This window comes from Saccopteryx leptura, chromosome 3 (genome assembly GCF_036850995.1).
Source record: "Saccopteryx leptura isolate mSacLep1 chromosome 3, mSacLep1_pri_phased_curated, whole genome shotgun sequence".
Taxonomy (NCBI): Eukaryota; Metazoa; Chordata; class Mammalia; order Chiroptera; family Emballonuridae; genus Saccopteryx; species Saccopteryx leptura.
The window spans coordinates 115,508,572-115,526,633 of record NC_089505.1 but is presented as its reverse complement, the minus strand read 5'-3'; the positions used below and the strand labels follow the sequence as shown (position 1 = coordinate 115,526,633).

At 37.0% G+C, this 18,062-nt stretch overlaps 1 protein-coding gene across 7 annotated transcripts in view; it reads left to right on the top strand.

Moving 5' to 3' along the window:
* SCMH1 (Scm polycomb group protein homolog 1) overlaps window positions 1–18,062 on the top strand; it is a 166,787-nt gene that overhangs the window by 48,022 nt on the left and 100,703 nt on the right. For 3 of the 7 annotated variants that reach the window (XM_066376007.1, XM_066376009.1, XM_066376004.1), the window contains exons 2-5: window positions 5,336–5,416; window positions 9,838–9,963; window positions 12,998–13,066; window positions 13,578–13,601. Coding sequence is in view for 3 of the 7 variants with exons in the window: in XM_066376009.1 (XP_066232106.1) it covers window positions 9,951–9,963; window positions 12,998–13,066; window positions 13,578–13,601 (106 nt within the window). In the remaining 4 variants the exon portion in view is untranslated. Of the gene's footprint in view, window positions 1–5,335; window positions 5,417–9,837; window positions 9,964–11,326; window positions 11,605–12,997; window positions 13,067–13,577; window positions 13,602–18,062 lie in introns of those variants that run through there. The other 4 variants (XM_066376011.1, XM_066376010.1, XM_066376006.1 and 1 more) reach the window with 2 other exon arrangements.

The following is an 18,062-nucleotide window of genomic DNA, read 5'->3' as shown; positions in this document are numbered from 1 at the left end:
CACCCCCATGTTTATTGCAGCATTGTTTACTATAGCCAAGATCTGGAAACAGCCATCAGTAGATGAGTGGATTAAAAAGCAGTAGTACATATACACAATGGAATACTGCATGGCCATGAAAAAGAAGGAAATCTTATCCTTTGCGACAACATGGATGGACCTGGAGTCTATTATGCTAAGCGAAATAAGCCAGGCAGAGAAAGAAAAATATCATATGACCTCACTCATATGAGGAATCCAATGAACAATGTGAACTGAGGAATGGAAGAGAGGCAGAGAAGGGGTCAAAGAGTCCAGAGGGAAAACAGGCAGAGGGGAAGGGGATGAAAGGAGGGGATCAAAGAAAGGAAAGACATTAGTGAAAGTATATACACATAACACAGAGAGATACAGGGCAGGATAGTAAATCATGGAGGGAAAGGGGGAAGGTGGTAGGGGGAGGGGGCAAAGGGGGTATTAAGGAGAACAGGGGAGGTGGAGGGAGGGAAATATGTTCAGGGGTACACTTGTAACTATATAAACACAACAAATTAAAATAAATTTTAAAAAAGTCATTTTTAAAGTGCTTAGCACAGAACCTAGCTAACACATAGTTGATTCCCTTCTTCTCTGATGGTTCCATTAAATTAACAATATAAGACTTAGCAAAATGATCCTACCCTCCTTTCCTTGTAATCTTTCAGTTTCTTTGTTCTGTAATGGTTCTCTGTCTCCTAATCCCAGTTTTATACCTAGGCATGTTTATACTGATAGTAATCCTAATTGGTGTTGTTGACGGAGTTTAGGTCAATCAGACAAGGTGAAATTGAATGTCTGACCAGTGTGATCTAGGAGTAAATCAGGAATATGAATTTTGATTTGGTGCTGTTCTCTGATCATTATGTGATTTGATATTTTGCTTTGTAAATGGAGATTAAATGGATATTATCCTGATTTGTATAATATAATTTTGTCTTACATCAGATAAACTTCATTATTAAATGTTTTCATGGTGGAATATTGGAGTTATTCTTTTATTTCTGGCACTTACAGTTAATACAAGCCAATTATAATGTAGCAGACTTTGAAATGGTAAACTGTCATACTGAGTAACACCCTATAGATTTTGCTTAGGTTTTTAATTCCTGAAAGGGAGCCAAACTTATTGTTTTTGTGCTACAAGTATAGAAATAGAACTTGTATACTTGGGAATTTATGCACGATCCTGTTGTAAAAAACATAGAATTGTTGAAAATTCAATTTTAAAAAGTTGAGAAAGTTATTTTTTCTGTTAGGCAATGTTTGGAATATAAAATAAGCCTATGGCAGTCTGTACTCTCAGGGAGGATGGAATCCTGTAAGGAGAGGTTTGTGAGATAGGCAGAAAATGAATTTGTCTTTTTATTTTATTTTTTCATTAAGTGGGAGGTGAGGAAGTAGCGAGACAGACTCCCACATGTGCCCTGACCAGGATCCACTCTGCAAGCCCTCTGTGGGACAATGCTCTGGAGCCTTGCTCCATTGCTTGGCAGCCAAGCTATTTTAGCTCCTAAGGTGAGGCCATGGAGCCATCTTCAGCGCCTGGGACCAACTTGCTCAAACCATTTTTGAGCCATGGCTGCAGGAGGGAGGGAGGGAGGGAGGGAGAGAGAGAGAGAGAGAGAGAGAGAAAGAGAGAGAGAAAGAAGAAGAAGAAGAAGGAGGAGGAGGAGGGGGGGAGGGGGAGGGGGAGAGAAGCAGATGGTTGCTTCTCCTGTGTGCCCTGACCAAAAATTGAACCCGGGACTTCCACACACCAGGCCAACACTCTACCATTTAGCCAACCAGCCAGGGCTGAATTTGTCTTTTAAGACATTTCTGATACAGATACTAGCAAGGCCCTCTAAGTCATAGTGAACTGTGGTGATGATTGTATGGATGCTGATGTAGCCAAGATACAAAGAACTTCTCAGTAATCAGCAATATGACAAAAAGTTAGGGAGGTGGAGAAGTACCCCCTATTTATCAGATACTTATTTATATTAATTTATTAAAATAGATAATGCCATTTAACCCTCACTGACCTTTGGAGTAGACACTATTATTTCTGCTTTAAAGATGCATAAATTGAGGCCCAGAGATATTTAGTAATTTGTCCAAGTTTACATAGCTGGTGACAGAGTTGATATTCCAATCCAAAACTTATTCCAATCCAAAACTTATCTGTACCACTTGTTATTTTTGATAGCTACATTATCCAAAGAAAGGATATGTTTATCAGAAGATGGTCATCTTGGAAACATGCTAAAAGGGAAGTCATAAAGAAAATTGATAGCTGGTTACATCTAGGATTACCCAGGAAAGGAAATGCTATGACTCCAGGACTTAATTTCTTGAAAGTCCTGTGAAGCTTTTGTATTCATGTTAAGAGTTGGCTGAATAGGACTGTCAAACACTGGTGCAAATATATTTGTTTCTTTCTCTTTTCTTTTTTGTGGTAAAATATACATAACATAAAATTTACTATTTTAACTCATTAAGTACATTTCAATGTTATGTTGCATTCACCACAACCATTTACGGAACTTTTTCATCATCTCAAACAGAAACTCTGAACCCATTAAAACATAACTCTCTCCTACCCACCCTGCCCAGCCCCTGGTAACCTCTGTTCTACTTTACATCTCTGTAAATTTGCCTAGTCTAGTTACCAGACATAAGTGGAATTACACAATATTTGTCCCTTTGGTTTTGGCTTATTTCACTTAGCATAATGTTTTTAAGATTTATCCATATTATAGCAAGTATCAGAATTTTATTCCTCTTTATGGTTGAATAAGATTTCATTGTATGTAATACCACATTTGTTTATCCATTCATTTATTGATGGACAATTGGATCATTTCTTCCCTTTGGCTATTGTGAATAATGATGCCATGAACATTTGTGTACAAGTGTATGTTTCAGTCCTTGCTTTCCATTATTTTGGGTACCTGGGAGTGGAGTTGCTAGATCATATGGCAATTCTATGTTTAACTTGGAGATTTCCACAGCAGCTGCACCATTTTTCATTCCCACTAGCAATTCACAAGGGTTCTAATTTCTCCATATCTTCATTAACATTTATTTATTTTTGTTTGTTTGCCATCCTGATGGATGTGATTGAAGTGATATCTCATTGTGATTTTTATTTGCATTTTTTAATGATTAATGATGTTGAGTATCTTTTCATGTGCTTATTGTCCATCTGTATAGCTCAATGGAGAAATGTCTATTCAGGTCTCTTGCCCATGTTGAATCAGGTTGTTTGAGGTTTTTTTGTTGTTGAATTATAGGAGGATTTATTTTTTAATATATTCTAGATATTAATCTCTTATTAGATCTATGATCTGCCAATATATTCTGCTATTCTTTTTTTTTTTTTTTTTTTTTTTTAACTTTTTTTTTTTTTAATTTCTTATTTATTTATTTATTCATTTTTTTGGGGGGGGGAGAGAGAGAGAGAGAGAGAGAGAGAAGGGGGAGGAGCAGGAAGCATCAACTCCCATATGTGCCTTGACCAGGCAAGCCAGGGTTTTGAACCGGCAACCTCAGTGTTTCCAGGTTGACGCTTTATCCACTGCGCCACCACAGGTCAGGCCTTATTCTGCTATTCTTTAGGTTGTCTTTTAACTTTCATGATAGGGTCATTTGAAGCACAGTGTTTTCATTTTTAATGAAATCCAATTTATTTGTGTTTTTTTGTTGTTGTCAGTGCCTTTTTTTGTTGTTGCCTGTGCTTTAGATGTCATATCCAATAATCATTGCCAAATCCAGTGTCATGAAGATTTTCCCTATGTTTTCTTCTAAGAGTTTTATAATTTCAGCTCTTACATTTAGGTCTTTGATGCATTTTGAGTTATTTTTTGTATACTTTATTTCTTTTCATGTGGGATTCAGGTTTCCCAGCATCATTTGTTGAAATAAGTATTTTTTTCCTATGAATAGTCTAGGTACCTTTGTTGAAAATCATTTGATGGCCCTGGCTGGTTGGCTCAGTGGTAGAGCGTTGGTCCAGAGTGTGGATGTCCTGGGTTTGATTCCCAGTCAGGGCACAGAGGAGAAGCACCCATCTGCTTCACTCCTCTCACTTCTCTTCCTCTCTCTCTCTCTCTCTCTCTCTCTCTCTCTCTCTTTCCCTTCTCTCTCTCTCACCCTTTTCTCCTCCTGCAGCCATGGCTCAATTGGAACAAGTTGGCCCCAGGCACTGGGGATGGCTCCATGCTTCTGCTTCTGGCCCTAAGAAGAGCAACAGAGCAAGGCCTCAGATGGGCAGAGCATCACCCCCAAGTGGGCTTGCTGGGTGGATCCCAGTCTAAGCACATGTGGGAGTCTGTCTCTGCCTTCCCTTCTCTCACTGAATTTAAAAAATAAAAAAGGAAAATCATTTGACCATATATGTTAAGATTTATTTCTGGGCCTTCTATTCTAAACCATATGTCTATATGTCTGTTCTTATGCTCGCACTGTTTTGATTACTGTAGCTTTGGAGTAAGTTTTGAAATCAGGAAATATGAGTCTTCCAAATTTGTTCTTCATTTTCAAGTTGTTTAAGCTATTTGGGGTCCTTTGGCATTCTATGTGAATTTTAAGATGGCTTTTATATTTCTTCAAAAACACATCATTGGGATTTTGATAGGAATTGCATTGAGTCTGTAGATGACTTTGTGCTATTACTGTCATCTTAACAATACTAGTCTTCCCATTTATGAACACAGAGTCTTTCCATTTATTTATGTTTTATTGATTTTTTCAGCAGTGTTTTGTGGTTTTCAATGTAAAATATTTTAGTTCATATGGCTATTGTATTTCTCATGGTAAATTAATAAATGAACATTCTAGTTTATCCACCATTGTTTAATGACTATAGATCTGTCAAGAGGGTATTTTTTTTTTTTTTTTTTTTTTTTTTTTTTTTTTTTGGATTTTTTTTTTTTTTTTTTTTATAAAGATTTTATTTATTCATTATAGAGAGGGGAGAGAGAGAGAGAGAGAGAAGGGGGAGGAGCAGAAAGCATCAACTCCCATATGTGCCTTGACCAGGCAAGCCCAGGGTTTTGAACCGGCAACCTCAGAGTTTCCAGGTTGACACTTTATCCACTGCGCCACCACAGGTCAGGCGGTATTTTATTTTTTAACATAATTAGGATTCTGAGTCTACAAAGCTGCAGGAAGGATCCTGGAAATTGGAAACTTAACCAAATTTCTGCCCTTGGAAGCCGTGTCTGGGTGTCCAGACAGCTGGTTTCTTCTGATAAAAACCTAATTTCACTGTATGTCTTTTTTGATCTATAGTATTTTGTTCACATTTATAATTTTTTTAATCTTTTGCTTCTAGATTTCTCCATCTTACTAAAGAGAAACAATTTCCTGTTTGGTATAGCTGATGGTACCATGCAGAAATCAGATCCTGGAAAAGGTCAGAACCTGTATTTATATGTAATAGAAATAGAACGTTATCCTCTACTAGGCTGTGCATGAATGTATGCGTCACAAAGTGTACTAAGGGAGTAAAAGAATCTCACACATTATTGCCAACTTACCCTGCAATTTTAACAAGTCCTGCACATAATTTATACAGCTCTTCATAGTTTGCAAAATACTCTTCACATAATTATCTTATACAGTCTTTACAGTAATCATATGAAGTGGGTACTATTGCTATTCCTGCTGTATGGAAACAATGAAGGGTTATGAGACTTATTCAAAATCTTGTTACTATGAACAGCAAGATTTAGTCCTAGATCTTTTGTCTCTAAATCTTACCCTTCTCACTACATCATAAATTCATAATCTGTATCAGAATTTAGTAAACATGTAAGTATGGAAACTGTATGAACATTGGAAATAATATATGTAAAAGTCTAAAAAAACTAAAACCCCTTTATGAAGGTAAAATACCATTAATCAAATCTTGATGTTGAACATCTAACATAATCTTCAGGATGACACCAAATCTTCCATATGTAATATATCATTGTTTTAGTGTTGCAAGCGAGGCTCTTCACAAGTTGCTGCCCACCTACTTTTTTTATGTCACTCAGTTCCTGTCATTTTTCTCTGTAGCTTACTCTACCCCTTTACATCTATAATAAACTACCAGCTTTTGTCACCAAACACATTTTGCAATCTAGGAATTATGATGTGGCACCATTGGTACCAATAATCATCCCTGTTCAAGAAGCATGAGCCAGAAGCATTTTTAAAAGCGTTAGTGTCTCCTGCGCTCTGGATCTCACCTATGGAAAGGGTAAACATACCTAGTTAAGTCTACTAGGACAGCTTGTAAAACAAAGGGACTTATGGCTTCTCTGCATTTTCATTAGCCACTCATTGTTAGCTGCTTTGCTTGTTAAAGGAAATATTGATGTCCTCTGGGGGTTCTTCTCTCTGTGTGCACGTGCAGAGATGCATAATTGCTATAGAGAGAGAGTGGGGGAAGGGACAGTCACCAAGGAGAGATCTGCTCCATCTTCTTTGTTCACATCTGCTGCATGCACAAGACAGGATTTATTGCTCTCTTAGAGAAAGTGATTGCCTAGCCGGCCCCCCTCTTCTGGTGGATTATCCCAGGGGAATATCATCTCATCACACTCGTCTCTGAATGGAGCTGGAGAAAAGTAAATGGAGAGCTGGAGGCAGAGGCTCAGTTAAGAAGCACTAGGATATATATACTTGCTAATAAGAGAATGGCTGATCAGTGGCACATTGCAGACCAGTCCTCTGTCTGTCTTCTGCTTCCCTGTAGCTTGTCCTCCATGACCACAGTGGAATAGTTGTTCTGCTCCCAACATTTCAGTTTAGTTTCTGTGCATATTGGCATAGGATTATGGTTTATTAAAACCACAACTATTACTAACACTGGAAGAGTTGTCTTGTTGTAATGGGTTTTCAGAGTACATTTGATGTTTCTTTTTTCTACTTTCCAGTTTTCATTTCTGGGTGAAACATTCTTCCTTCCCTATTCTCTTCTTTCCTTCCTTCCTTACCTTCTCTCAGTATGTGCATGTAAGCCTGCAGTACTTCTTTTGTATTTTCCAAGCTCTATGAATGTTTAAAACACAGTACCTATTGACATTTGTTTAACCTAATTTTACCTCAGTCAATCCTAGACTATGCCTAATATTATTCAGTGTCCAGATAAAGTTAATAAACTGTAATAAAATAGGTAGAATATCCACATTGTAGTTCTTCCCAAGCTGGGCTGTTTTATGTTAGAAGCATTTGTAAGGTTTTTCATTTGTTTTGAGGAGAGAGACAGTGCTGGTTAAGAGCATAGTTTGTATTCAAATCCTGCCTTTTCTTCTGACTATTAATGATAACCTCCCTGGTTATCATTCTTTGTTTGTAAAAAGGGTTAATGATAACATACTAAGTGGTATATCAAACTGGGGAGGATGGTGTTACTGAAATACCACATTATCTGGCACATAGTAAACACATAAGAAATATATAATGTTAATAATTATTGTTATTGCTATTTTAATATACAAGTGATAATTTACAACTGACTTTTTTCTTAATATCACAAAATATGAAGTATTTTTTTCTACCTTTTCTTGCTTCAAGGCATGACCTATTGTGATTGTTTTCTTACATTTCAAAAGGATGCTTTCATAGCTTTGCAGATTTTTCTATTACATATTATCTTTCTCTGAAGGGTCTCCAGAAATATTAGAATCTTTATGTTTTCTAAAACTGCACTGTTCAATACAGTAGCCACTGGACATGTGTCTATTTAAACTTAATAAAAATTAAATACAGGCCCTGGCCAGGTGATTCAGTGAATAGAGCGTTCACCTGGCATATGGATGTCCCCAGTTCAATTCTGGTTCAGGGCACACATGAGAAACAACCATCTGTCTCTCTCTCCCTTCTTCTCCCTCTTCTCTCCCTCTTCTCTCCTTTCACTCTTTCCCCTCCCACAGCCAGTGGCTTGATTGGTTTGAGTGTTGTCCCCAGGTGCTGAGGATAGTTCAGTTGGTCCAAGCATGTCAGCTTCAGGCATTAAAAATAGCTCGGCTGATTTGAGCATTGGCTCCAGACAGGCGTTGCTGGGTGGATCCTGGTTGGGGTGCATGCAGGAGTCTTACTATCTCCCCTCCTCTCACTTAAAAAAAATTAAAAACAATTTAAAATGCAGCTCTTTAGTCACATTAGCCACATTTCAAGTGCTGAATAGCCACGTGTAGCTAGTGGTTACCTATTAAACAATGCAGATATAGAACATTTTCATTATCACTGAAAGTTCTATTGATGGCACTGCTTTAGATGTTACTAGTCTATGCTCTTGCACTGTTGTCTCAAAAATCAAAGAGGGTATATTTTCTAGGATGTTCCAGAGACTACTTTCTTAATGTTTCAGGGCTCTGGACATTGAAAGATCAGGTTACTCTTCTTACTCCAGCTCCTTAGTGTTGTCATTACTCTGTTTTGAAATAAATATAAGGCACTTTCACTTCCCCCAAGAATATCATATTATCATAATTTTTAAAGCTCCCAGTCAACAGTAAGAGGAAGCCAAAGGGAAAAGAATCAAAGTAAAAGTCATTGTAGCAGATATTGCTATGGTAGTTATAAATTGTGAGTATTAGAATCCTTAGGGGCTAGTTAGTAATAGAAGGTTTTCATGTCCTTTTTTTAAGTATATAATATTATTCATGGTCTGAATTTTCTCTCTGAGAAAGGTAGTAAATAGCAAGTTTTTCCTTAACAATCTCTATTATCTGTATTATGTACTTTCTTTTTTCACTATGCACTTTTAAAGCCAATTTTTTATTTGTTCTTCACAACAACCTAGTGAAGCAAGTAGCATTAAAGACTACTATTCCTGTTTTACTGATTTTAAAAAAACTGAGGCTCAGTGTAATTAAGTTATTTGCCTATAGACTTTATGGAAAATTAGTCCTTAAGAAAAAATAGAATTGAGATTCAAAACAGGATAAAATTTTAACTTTCAGTTCAATATTTTGATTTGTTTTGTTTTTATTTTGTTTTGTACTATTTTATCAGCAATCAGACTGTGGTAAAAGAGTGAAGGTTCTTTAGGGCAACTTGGAAACTGATGACTATTGCATGCAGTACTCTCAGAGAATTACTACAGGCTCATTTGTCCTATGACCATGTGTATTCCTCAAGGAGGGCTGCGATAACAAAATACCACAGGCTGGGTGGCTAAAACAACAGAAATTTATTTTCTTATAGTTCCTAAGGCTGGAAGTCCAAGAGCAAGATGTTAGCATGGCTGGTTTCTGGTGAGGCATCTCTCCTTGGCTTGTAGACAGGTATCCTCACCTGACCTTTTCCTCTGTATGTGTTTGTGGAGAGAGAGACAGACAGACAGATAGAGATATTTCTGGTGTCTCTTTCTCTTATAAAGACACCAGTCCCTCAGATTAGGGTCCCACCCCTATAACCTCATTTAACCTTATTTATTTCCTTAAAAGTCCTATCTTTAATACAGTCATGTCAAAGATGAGAACTTTAACATATGAATTTTGTGGGAGCATGATCAGTTCATAATACCATGTTAATGGTGTCTTAGTATCTTTTTTTTCTGGCTTAATCTGGTTAGTTGGAAACTATATTTATATTCGATATTTGTGTGGGACCAAATGTAGCAAATATCTATATTTCTTATCTCTGTGGGTATTTGAGGCTTAAATTAAACCTGTGGTACTGCTATAAGTTACTATCCAACCCAGAGATACTCTAATAAGCAAAAAAAATGTATTTAACTGTCCGATTTTTCATAATGTAGCCTAATTTGTAAATAGCTAAAAGTCTCAGTACTTTACAGAGTAATAAATGTCTCCCTTCCTTCTCACCCCCATTTTATAGATGGAGAAATTAACATACAGAAAAACTGACTTGTCAGAGGTCAGAGCAAGGTATTGGTGGATCCAGGGATAAATCCAAACTTAACACATTGACCAGTTTTTAGTTCATTGACTATGCAGCCTAGTGGTAAGTACCTTTTTACCCCTCTATTCTGGAGGTAAGAGGGATTAAGAGCCTTAGAAATGATTGAATTTAAGGAATTTCTCATTACTAATTAGATCATTCATTATCCTTTTCTGTTAGCCATGATGTCATTAACATGAATTTTCCAGGTCATGAAAGGACATTAGAAGTTTTGCTTTTTAAATACAGTACTTAAAAATATTTCTATAATGTTAAGAAAGTAAAGAAAGAAAACTTATTTAATGAATTTTTTCTCTGTATTAAAGGCTGAAAGCTTTATTTATACAGGCATGTACCATGTCAAAATTGATTTGATGAAAACATGTAAGAGGGGGTGTTTTAGCAAGACTGTTTCAAACTGTTCAGTCTGAAGTAACTGATTGATAACCACATAGAGATGGTCTGTAGGTAACATTATGTGTAAGTGTGGAATTCCAAGAAGCCATTCTAGAAATAAGAATTTAGGAGCTATCTCAATGGTGTGGTGAGCAGAAAAGCCCTGTTTGAATGAGACGATAATGTGAGGAAGTGAGAAGGCCAGGACTATAGACAACTCTTAAAGTAAGTTTTCCTATGAAGGAGAGCAGAGAAATATATAGATGGATATAAAATAGCAGGAGGGATATACCATATTTCCCTAGGTATAAGACACTCCTATGTATAGGATGCACCTTAATTTTAGGGACCAAAATTTGAAAAAAAATGTATTACATAAAGTTATTGAACTCGTTTTATTCATCATAAAATTCATACAATTCCTCATCACTGTCAAAACTCCCATCTATTAGCTTGTCCTCATCTGTGTCTGATGACGAATCAGTCTTCATATATTACCTCATCCTCAGTTCCATCTATGGCAGGGGTAGTCAACCTTTTTATACCTACTGCCCACTTTTGTATCTCTGTTAGTAGTGAAATTTTCTAACCGCCCACCAGTTCCACAGTAATGGTGATTTATAAAGTAGGGAAGTAACTTTATTTTATAAGTAAATTTATAAAGCAGAATTACAGCAAGTTAAAGCATATAATAATAATTACAAGTACTTTATGTCGGGTTTTCGCTAAGTTTGCAGAATAAATCTTTATAAAACAATTTACTATAGTTAAATCTATCTTTTTATTTATACTTTGGTTGCTCCGCTACCGCCCACCATGAAAGCTGGAATGCCCACTAGTGAGCGGTAGGGACCAGGTTGACTACCACTGATCTATGGCATTTGAAATGCCACAACCACTGTATAAGACGCACCCAGTTTTTATACCCCAAATTTTTTTGGAAAAGGGTGTGTCTTATACATGGAGAAGTCCAGTATGTGGGATTAAGAGGGAATGTTTGTTGAGTTTTTGTATGTGTTTGTTTTGATAGATGATGGAGTTATAAGAATACTGATGCAAATGATCTATTAGAAGGAAAATACTTGCAAAGTCCTTAAGAGGATGAGAAGAAATGGGATCTGGAAAAAAAATTGAGGGTTGGCTTTTGATGAAAACAAGAACACTTTATCCACAGCTGCAGGAGAACAGTCAGAAAGAAGGATGAATGAGTAGTTTCATTCATTCACCAAATGTTAACTGAGAACCTACTATTATACTAGCAATGGGGACATACCACTGAACAAGATCTGTACCTTTCTGAAATGAATGGTATGTAGAAGGCTCCTATCTCCTATTTCTGTTTTCAGAGGTGAGGGAGAAAATTTTTAGAGTACGAAGAGAGAGAAAAGCATATGAGTTTGGTTTTTTTTTGAAAGTAGAAAAGCAAACTTAGTAGGGAAATGTGTGATTTCTAATGGTGTTAAGTAGCATTTGAGAATAATGGCCGTGAGTTTAAAGTAAGACCAGTAAGTTGCATTTGTTTTTCTTCAGCCCTTGTGAGCTGTTGGCGTAGGCATGGTACAGTTGGATAACTGGCTTTAACCAGAGTTAGGATTGAGGCTTGGAAGGAGTCAAGAATATTTGCTAGGAAGTAATTTTCAAGAGGGATTGTGAAATCTAAGCTGGGTAAGAAAAGTGATCACATGATGGGTGATTGGTGGTGAGAAAGTAGTAGACAGTCAGTAGATGAATCTAAATTTTCAAACAAGGAAAATGTATTTTCATTATATGAGTAATGTTACCTCTTTATAGAAAAAAATTAAATATATGAGATTAGAAAATAGAAAGGGGGTTAAAAACAGTACCACCACCCAAAGATAACCAGTTGTTTATATTTGCTGTTTACTTCTGCCTTTATTTCTATGATAATTTTTTAGGCTTGTATTAGTTTGCCAGGACCACCATAACAAAGACTACAGACTGGGTCATTTAAACACAAATTTATTTTCTCACAGTTCTGGAAGCTAGAAGTCCAAGATTGAAGTGTTTGGATGTGTTGTTTTTTTCTAAGTCCTCTCTCCTTGGCTTGTAGATGTCTCTCTTCTTCCTGTGTCTTCACATCATTTTTTCTCTGTACCTGTTTGTGTCTGAATTGTCTCTTCTTAAAGGGATACCAGTCAGATTAGGTCCACCCTAATGACTTAATTTTAAGTTAATTACCTGCTCTAAGACCATCTCTCCAAATCGTCAAATTCTGAGATATGAGAGAATGAGGATTTCAACATGAATTTTGAGGGGACACAATTTAGCTCATAACAGGGGTGTTCTTTTTTTAATTTTTTACATAATTGTTAGTATTCCATGAATATTGTATTTGATCCCATATTTTACCAGATAACATTATAACTTAAACATTTTTCTGTTTTGTTGTTTAGCTTTTGTAAAAGTTTAACAGCTGCAAACTACTTTGCCAAGTGAATGTATTGCTATAACTTAGTCTTCTCTTTTGAACATTTAGATGCTTCCCCCCACCTTGATTTTTATTTATAAACACTACTGAAGCTTTTAAAATAAACCTTTTTTAAAATGTATTTTGGATTATTTTCTTAGAATAGAGTCTTAGAAGTAGATTACTTTATCAGAAACTATTAATACATGCTAAATTGGTAAGTATTACTCTTGTATACTTCTTTGCACATGACTATTTTCTTATTTCCCACAGAAATAGACTGGAATAATGTTAGAAAACACAAATATGGTCATCTATTGGAGTCTGCATCCCAACATCAAGGTAAGAGGAAAAAAACTATTTAGCGTGCAAGACTTTTATTTGACATTTCTTACCATTAAACCTTTGAGTGTACAAAGAACTCACTGGTTAAAACAAGAACAAATGTTATCATTTATAGAGATATCTGTCAAAAGCAATATGCTTATTTTGAAATAGAAATCAGGACATTTAGATTCTAAGTACAAATACTCCCAAATTAACTTCATAGCTTTTAGGCACAGTTGCTTACCTTCTCTTGACTCCCATAAATTGAATTTATTGGGGTGATACTGGTTAACATAATTATATAGGTTTCAGATTATACACAGATTCTAAGAATTTAGGCTTGGGAGTAAGGCAGAATTGGGCGGTGTACTTCCACAACTATTATTATTAAATTCAGTGTCTTTTAAAATGAGATACTTATACTACAGCTCTCAAGCCCTTGTTTTACCCCAGATCTTTCTATCACCTTTCTGTCATTTCAGTATGTTTGTCATGAAGACTTATACTGTAACTTTTTTTTTTATAGAAGCTATTGACATCCTGGAGCTAGGTAAGATATTTTTCTTGTGTTTCTCTTAAATAAGGGAAATTACTAAATCAGGGATCAGATTATAACTGGGAAAACAATTACATGTGTCGCTGTCTCATAAACTATTGAATCCTGTGTTCCTGTCTGCCTAAGGAGCCCGTGTAATTCATCTCAGCTGCTACATCAAACTCTCCTTATCAGGAGGCCACAGACCAAGCTAACAAAAATGGGGGTGGGGGATTTAATTATATAGAGTACAAGAAAGATGGCAACTGAACCAAACTGGAAGTAACTTCTTTTTTTTTTTTTTTTTTTGGTATTTTTCTGAAGTGAGAAACGAGGAGGCAGAGAGACAGACTCCCACATGCACCCAACATGCATGCCCACTAGGGGGCAATGCTCTGCACTTCTGAGGCATTGCTCTGTTGCAACCAGAGCCATTCTAGCGCCTGAGGCAGAGGCCACAGAACCATCCTCAGCACCCGGGCCACCTTTGCTCCAGTGGAGCCTTGGCTACGGAGGAGAAGAGAGAGATAGAGAGAAAGGAGAGGAGGAAGGGTGGAAAAGCAGATGGGCACTTCTGTGTGCCCTGGCTAGGAATCAAACCCGGGACTTCCACAGGCCAGGCCGATGCTCTACCGGTGAGCCAACTGGCCAGGGCTGGAAGTGACTTCTTAATTCACTAAATCCAGAACTAAGATTCCCACCATCCATAATTCAGAATTTGGTAGGATTTGCCCCAAATAAATTATTTATTAAAGATATTGTACTGAAATTAGACCTAAATTTTTTCTAAATGTTTTTACTAAATAAAAACTAAAATATTAAAATATCAAATAATAAGAGTCAGATTGATATTGCATTTGGTTTTCATCCTTGCATAGTGTACTTTTGATCTAGGATTTGAGAAACAAAACATATTAATATTTCTCGATCAACTTTCAAGGTTCTAGATACACATCAGCCTTAACTCCCTAGAGTTCTTTAAAATTTTTCTACATGTTACATGAATATTGATAGCCAAATGCCTCTATCAATTTTCATTCAAGTATTTGTGTATATTTTGTAACTACAACTTTAGATGTTCAGCTATGACTACCATCTATTTGCTTCCCCTGCCTTTTCTTCCAATAACATATTGCCTTTCTTGCCCACCAACAAAGAAGATAATGTAAAGTAGCAGAACGCTAGATAAGGAGCCAGAACTTCTGGATTCTTTGAGGGCCAGCTCTACCACTTAGTAACTTCGTGACTCTGATCCTTAGTTTTCTGACTTGTCAAGTGAAGATAATAATCCATTCTGCCTATTTAACAGGCTTGTTAAGAAGATTACATGAGTTAATGGATGTGAAAACATCTTAAAAACTCAAATACTTTTCAAATTTGGAGGATTATTATTTTCATCCTGTTCAGCTACTATCCTCAGACTTAAAGTCACATTTCTTTGAATGAAGCATTTTATGAATGTGAGCTGAAGATATGAATCAAATGAAATAATGCAGGGAAAAGGCCTGGCACTTGATAAACATAGATGATAGTCACTTTTTATTATTCTTTTTTTTTTAACAGAGACAGAAAGTCAGAGAGAGGGATAGACAGGGACAGACAGACAGAAACAGAGAGAGATGAGAAGCATCAATCATCAGTTTTTCATTGCGGCACTTTAGTTGTTCATTGATTGCTTTCTCATATATGCCTTGACCGTGGGGCTACAGCAGACTGAGTAACCCCTTGCTTAAGCCAGCGACCTTAGGTCCAAGCTGGTGAGCTTTGCTCAAACCAGACAAGCCCCTGCTCAAGTTGGCGACCTCGGGGTCTCAAACCTGGGTCCTTCCACATCCCAGTTCGATGCTGTCCACTGCGCCACCTTCTGATCAAGCTTTATTGTTCTTTAAAACTCTTCTCAAGCTAAGGTACTAGCCCAGGGTCCCCAAACTACAGCCCACAGGCCACATGCGGCCCCCTGAGGCCATTTATCCACCCCCGCCGCACTTCCGGAAGGTGCACCTCTTTCATTGGTGGTCCGCATCCGCATCCTGTGCTCCTGGAGTACTGTATGTGGCGGCATCACTCACGTACAGTACTACTTCCAGTGACGTAGGACGTACGCGTCACGGCTCCGGAAGCACGTCATATCACTTGTTACGGCTAGCAGTGACAAATATGGAACCAGATATTGACCATCTCATTAGCCAAAAGCAGGCCCATAGTTCCCATTGAAATACTGGTCAGTTTGTTGATTTAAATTTACTTGTTCTTTATTTTAAATATTGTATTTGTTCCCGTTTTGTTTTTTTACTTTAAAATAAGATATGTGCAGTGTGCATAGGAATTTGTTCATAGTTTTTTTATAGTCCGGCCCTCCAATGGTCTGAGGGACAGTGAACTGGCCCCCTGTGTAAAAAGTTTGGGGACCTCTGTACTAGTCTGTGTTAGAAAAAACATGGACCTAAGAATCAGACAGGTCCAAATTGGTTCAAATTCCTATTCCCCATGTAACCAGTTTTGTGACTTCAAGAAAATGACTTAATCTTTCTGAGCCAAATTCCTCATCTTTAAAATGGGAATAAAACCTACTTTCGAGGGTATAATGACCGTGGGAGGTATTGAACATAGAATGGATGGTGCAGGCAAATGAAAGACACTCAGAGATACATGCTGTTTTGATTGCTTGTGATGATAACAATTACAGTCCAGTGACAACATAAGGTATATTTTAAACAACCTATTTTGTTGACAGGGAATTGTGAGAAGTGGACACTCAATTTAAAATAAAGTATATAAAGTGATGTTAAAATTTGAAAGTATATTTCTCCTTATGGGAGTAGAGGTAGCACAGCTAGGCATATTCTCTGATAAATTAATCCTGCATATTTCATTTTGCCCATCAAGCATAAAGAGCAGCCCCAGATATCAAACTGAAATGAAATTTAGTAGATTTTTAGGGTCTCAGAGTTTGGAAGAGGCCTTAAGACAATCTAATTGGCCCATAATTTCAAAATTTGACATTTTGAATTTCTTAAAAATTGTCTTGTGTTGAATTCTTCAAAATACTCGGGGACTTACAGCCTCCTTAGGCAACTTATATCATACTTAGACAAATAATTATTTGGTCTATATCTGTTTCTTTGTAAATTCTATTTTTATGCTTATAATTTTTAGGGCCATGTGGAGTAGTTTTGCCCAATTTTTCATGCACTCTACTTATTAGAAAGAAGCTCTAGGGACTGCCTTCTTATGCCATTCTTACTGTCCTGGTTCAGACCACGATTGTCTCAGATCAACAATTATTAGAACAGCTTTCTAACTAGTCTTCCTGCCTTCAGCCTTACCCTCTTCCAGTCCATCTTCATCACACTGCAGACAGAATGACTCCCCCCAGAACCCTTCAATGCCTCCTCTTCTCCTTGATGTGGTGTATGAAGCTCTCTGATACCCAAACACTGCTTTTATTTACAACCTCTTTTCTAAATATTTCTTTAAACTCCATCCAGTAGCTATACCAAAAGATTCCAGTTTTAGAACTGCTTTTTGTCACTTCTGGGCCCTTTTACATGCTCTTCTTTCTTTCTGGAAACAAAAATAAAAGAATTGTCTCTCTGGCTGACTCTTAGATGTTATTTCCTCTGGGAATCCTTCCACAAACCTCTAGGTGCTCCTATAGCACCCTCATCTCCAAGTGTAGCACTTGTCACAGTTCATATAGTTGGTTGTTTAGGCACTGTCCCTCCCTAGAGTGAAGTTCTCTGAGGGAAAGAATAGTATTTTGATTATGGTTGTATCTCCAGCTCCTACATCGTGCTTTGGTACACACTATAAATACTCATTAGATGGATGGAGGAAGGCTTTGCTTTCTTATTCATGCTCAAGGTTCATTGTTCCTCCAGCTGGCTCTCAGGTGACATGGCTTTGTTTCCCTTTACCACCTTTTAGGCTTTTGTTTGTTTTATCCCTCCCAAAGTATAGTTCCCAGAACTAAATTTAATATACCAGGTGTGAATTTACTGCTCCAGAAAAGAACAGGACTGTTACTTGCTTGCCGTTTTTCATTCACTCACTTTTCATTCACTAAACTTGTATTTAGCCTCTATTAAGTTTCAGGCACTATGTTGAACAGTGATGATTTTTAAAAATTCATAAAAGATAGCCCCTATCCTTACATAAATAATTATGATGATAAAATATGATGAGCATGAAAATAAAGGTGTGAACATGATGTTATAGGTTGCAGTGGTCGGCAAACTCATTAGTCAACAGGGCCAAATATCAACAGTACAACGATTGAAATTTCTTTTGAGAGCCAAATTTTTTAAACTTAAACTATATAGGTAGGTGCATTCCTTATCGAGGTAGCGCCCGCACGTGGTATTTTGTGGAAGAGCCACACACAAGGGGCCAAAGAGCCGCATGTGGCTTGCAAGCCGCAGTTTGCCAACCAGGGTTCTAGGAGACAAGGAAATAGATGGATTTATTCTGGGAAGA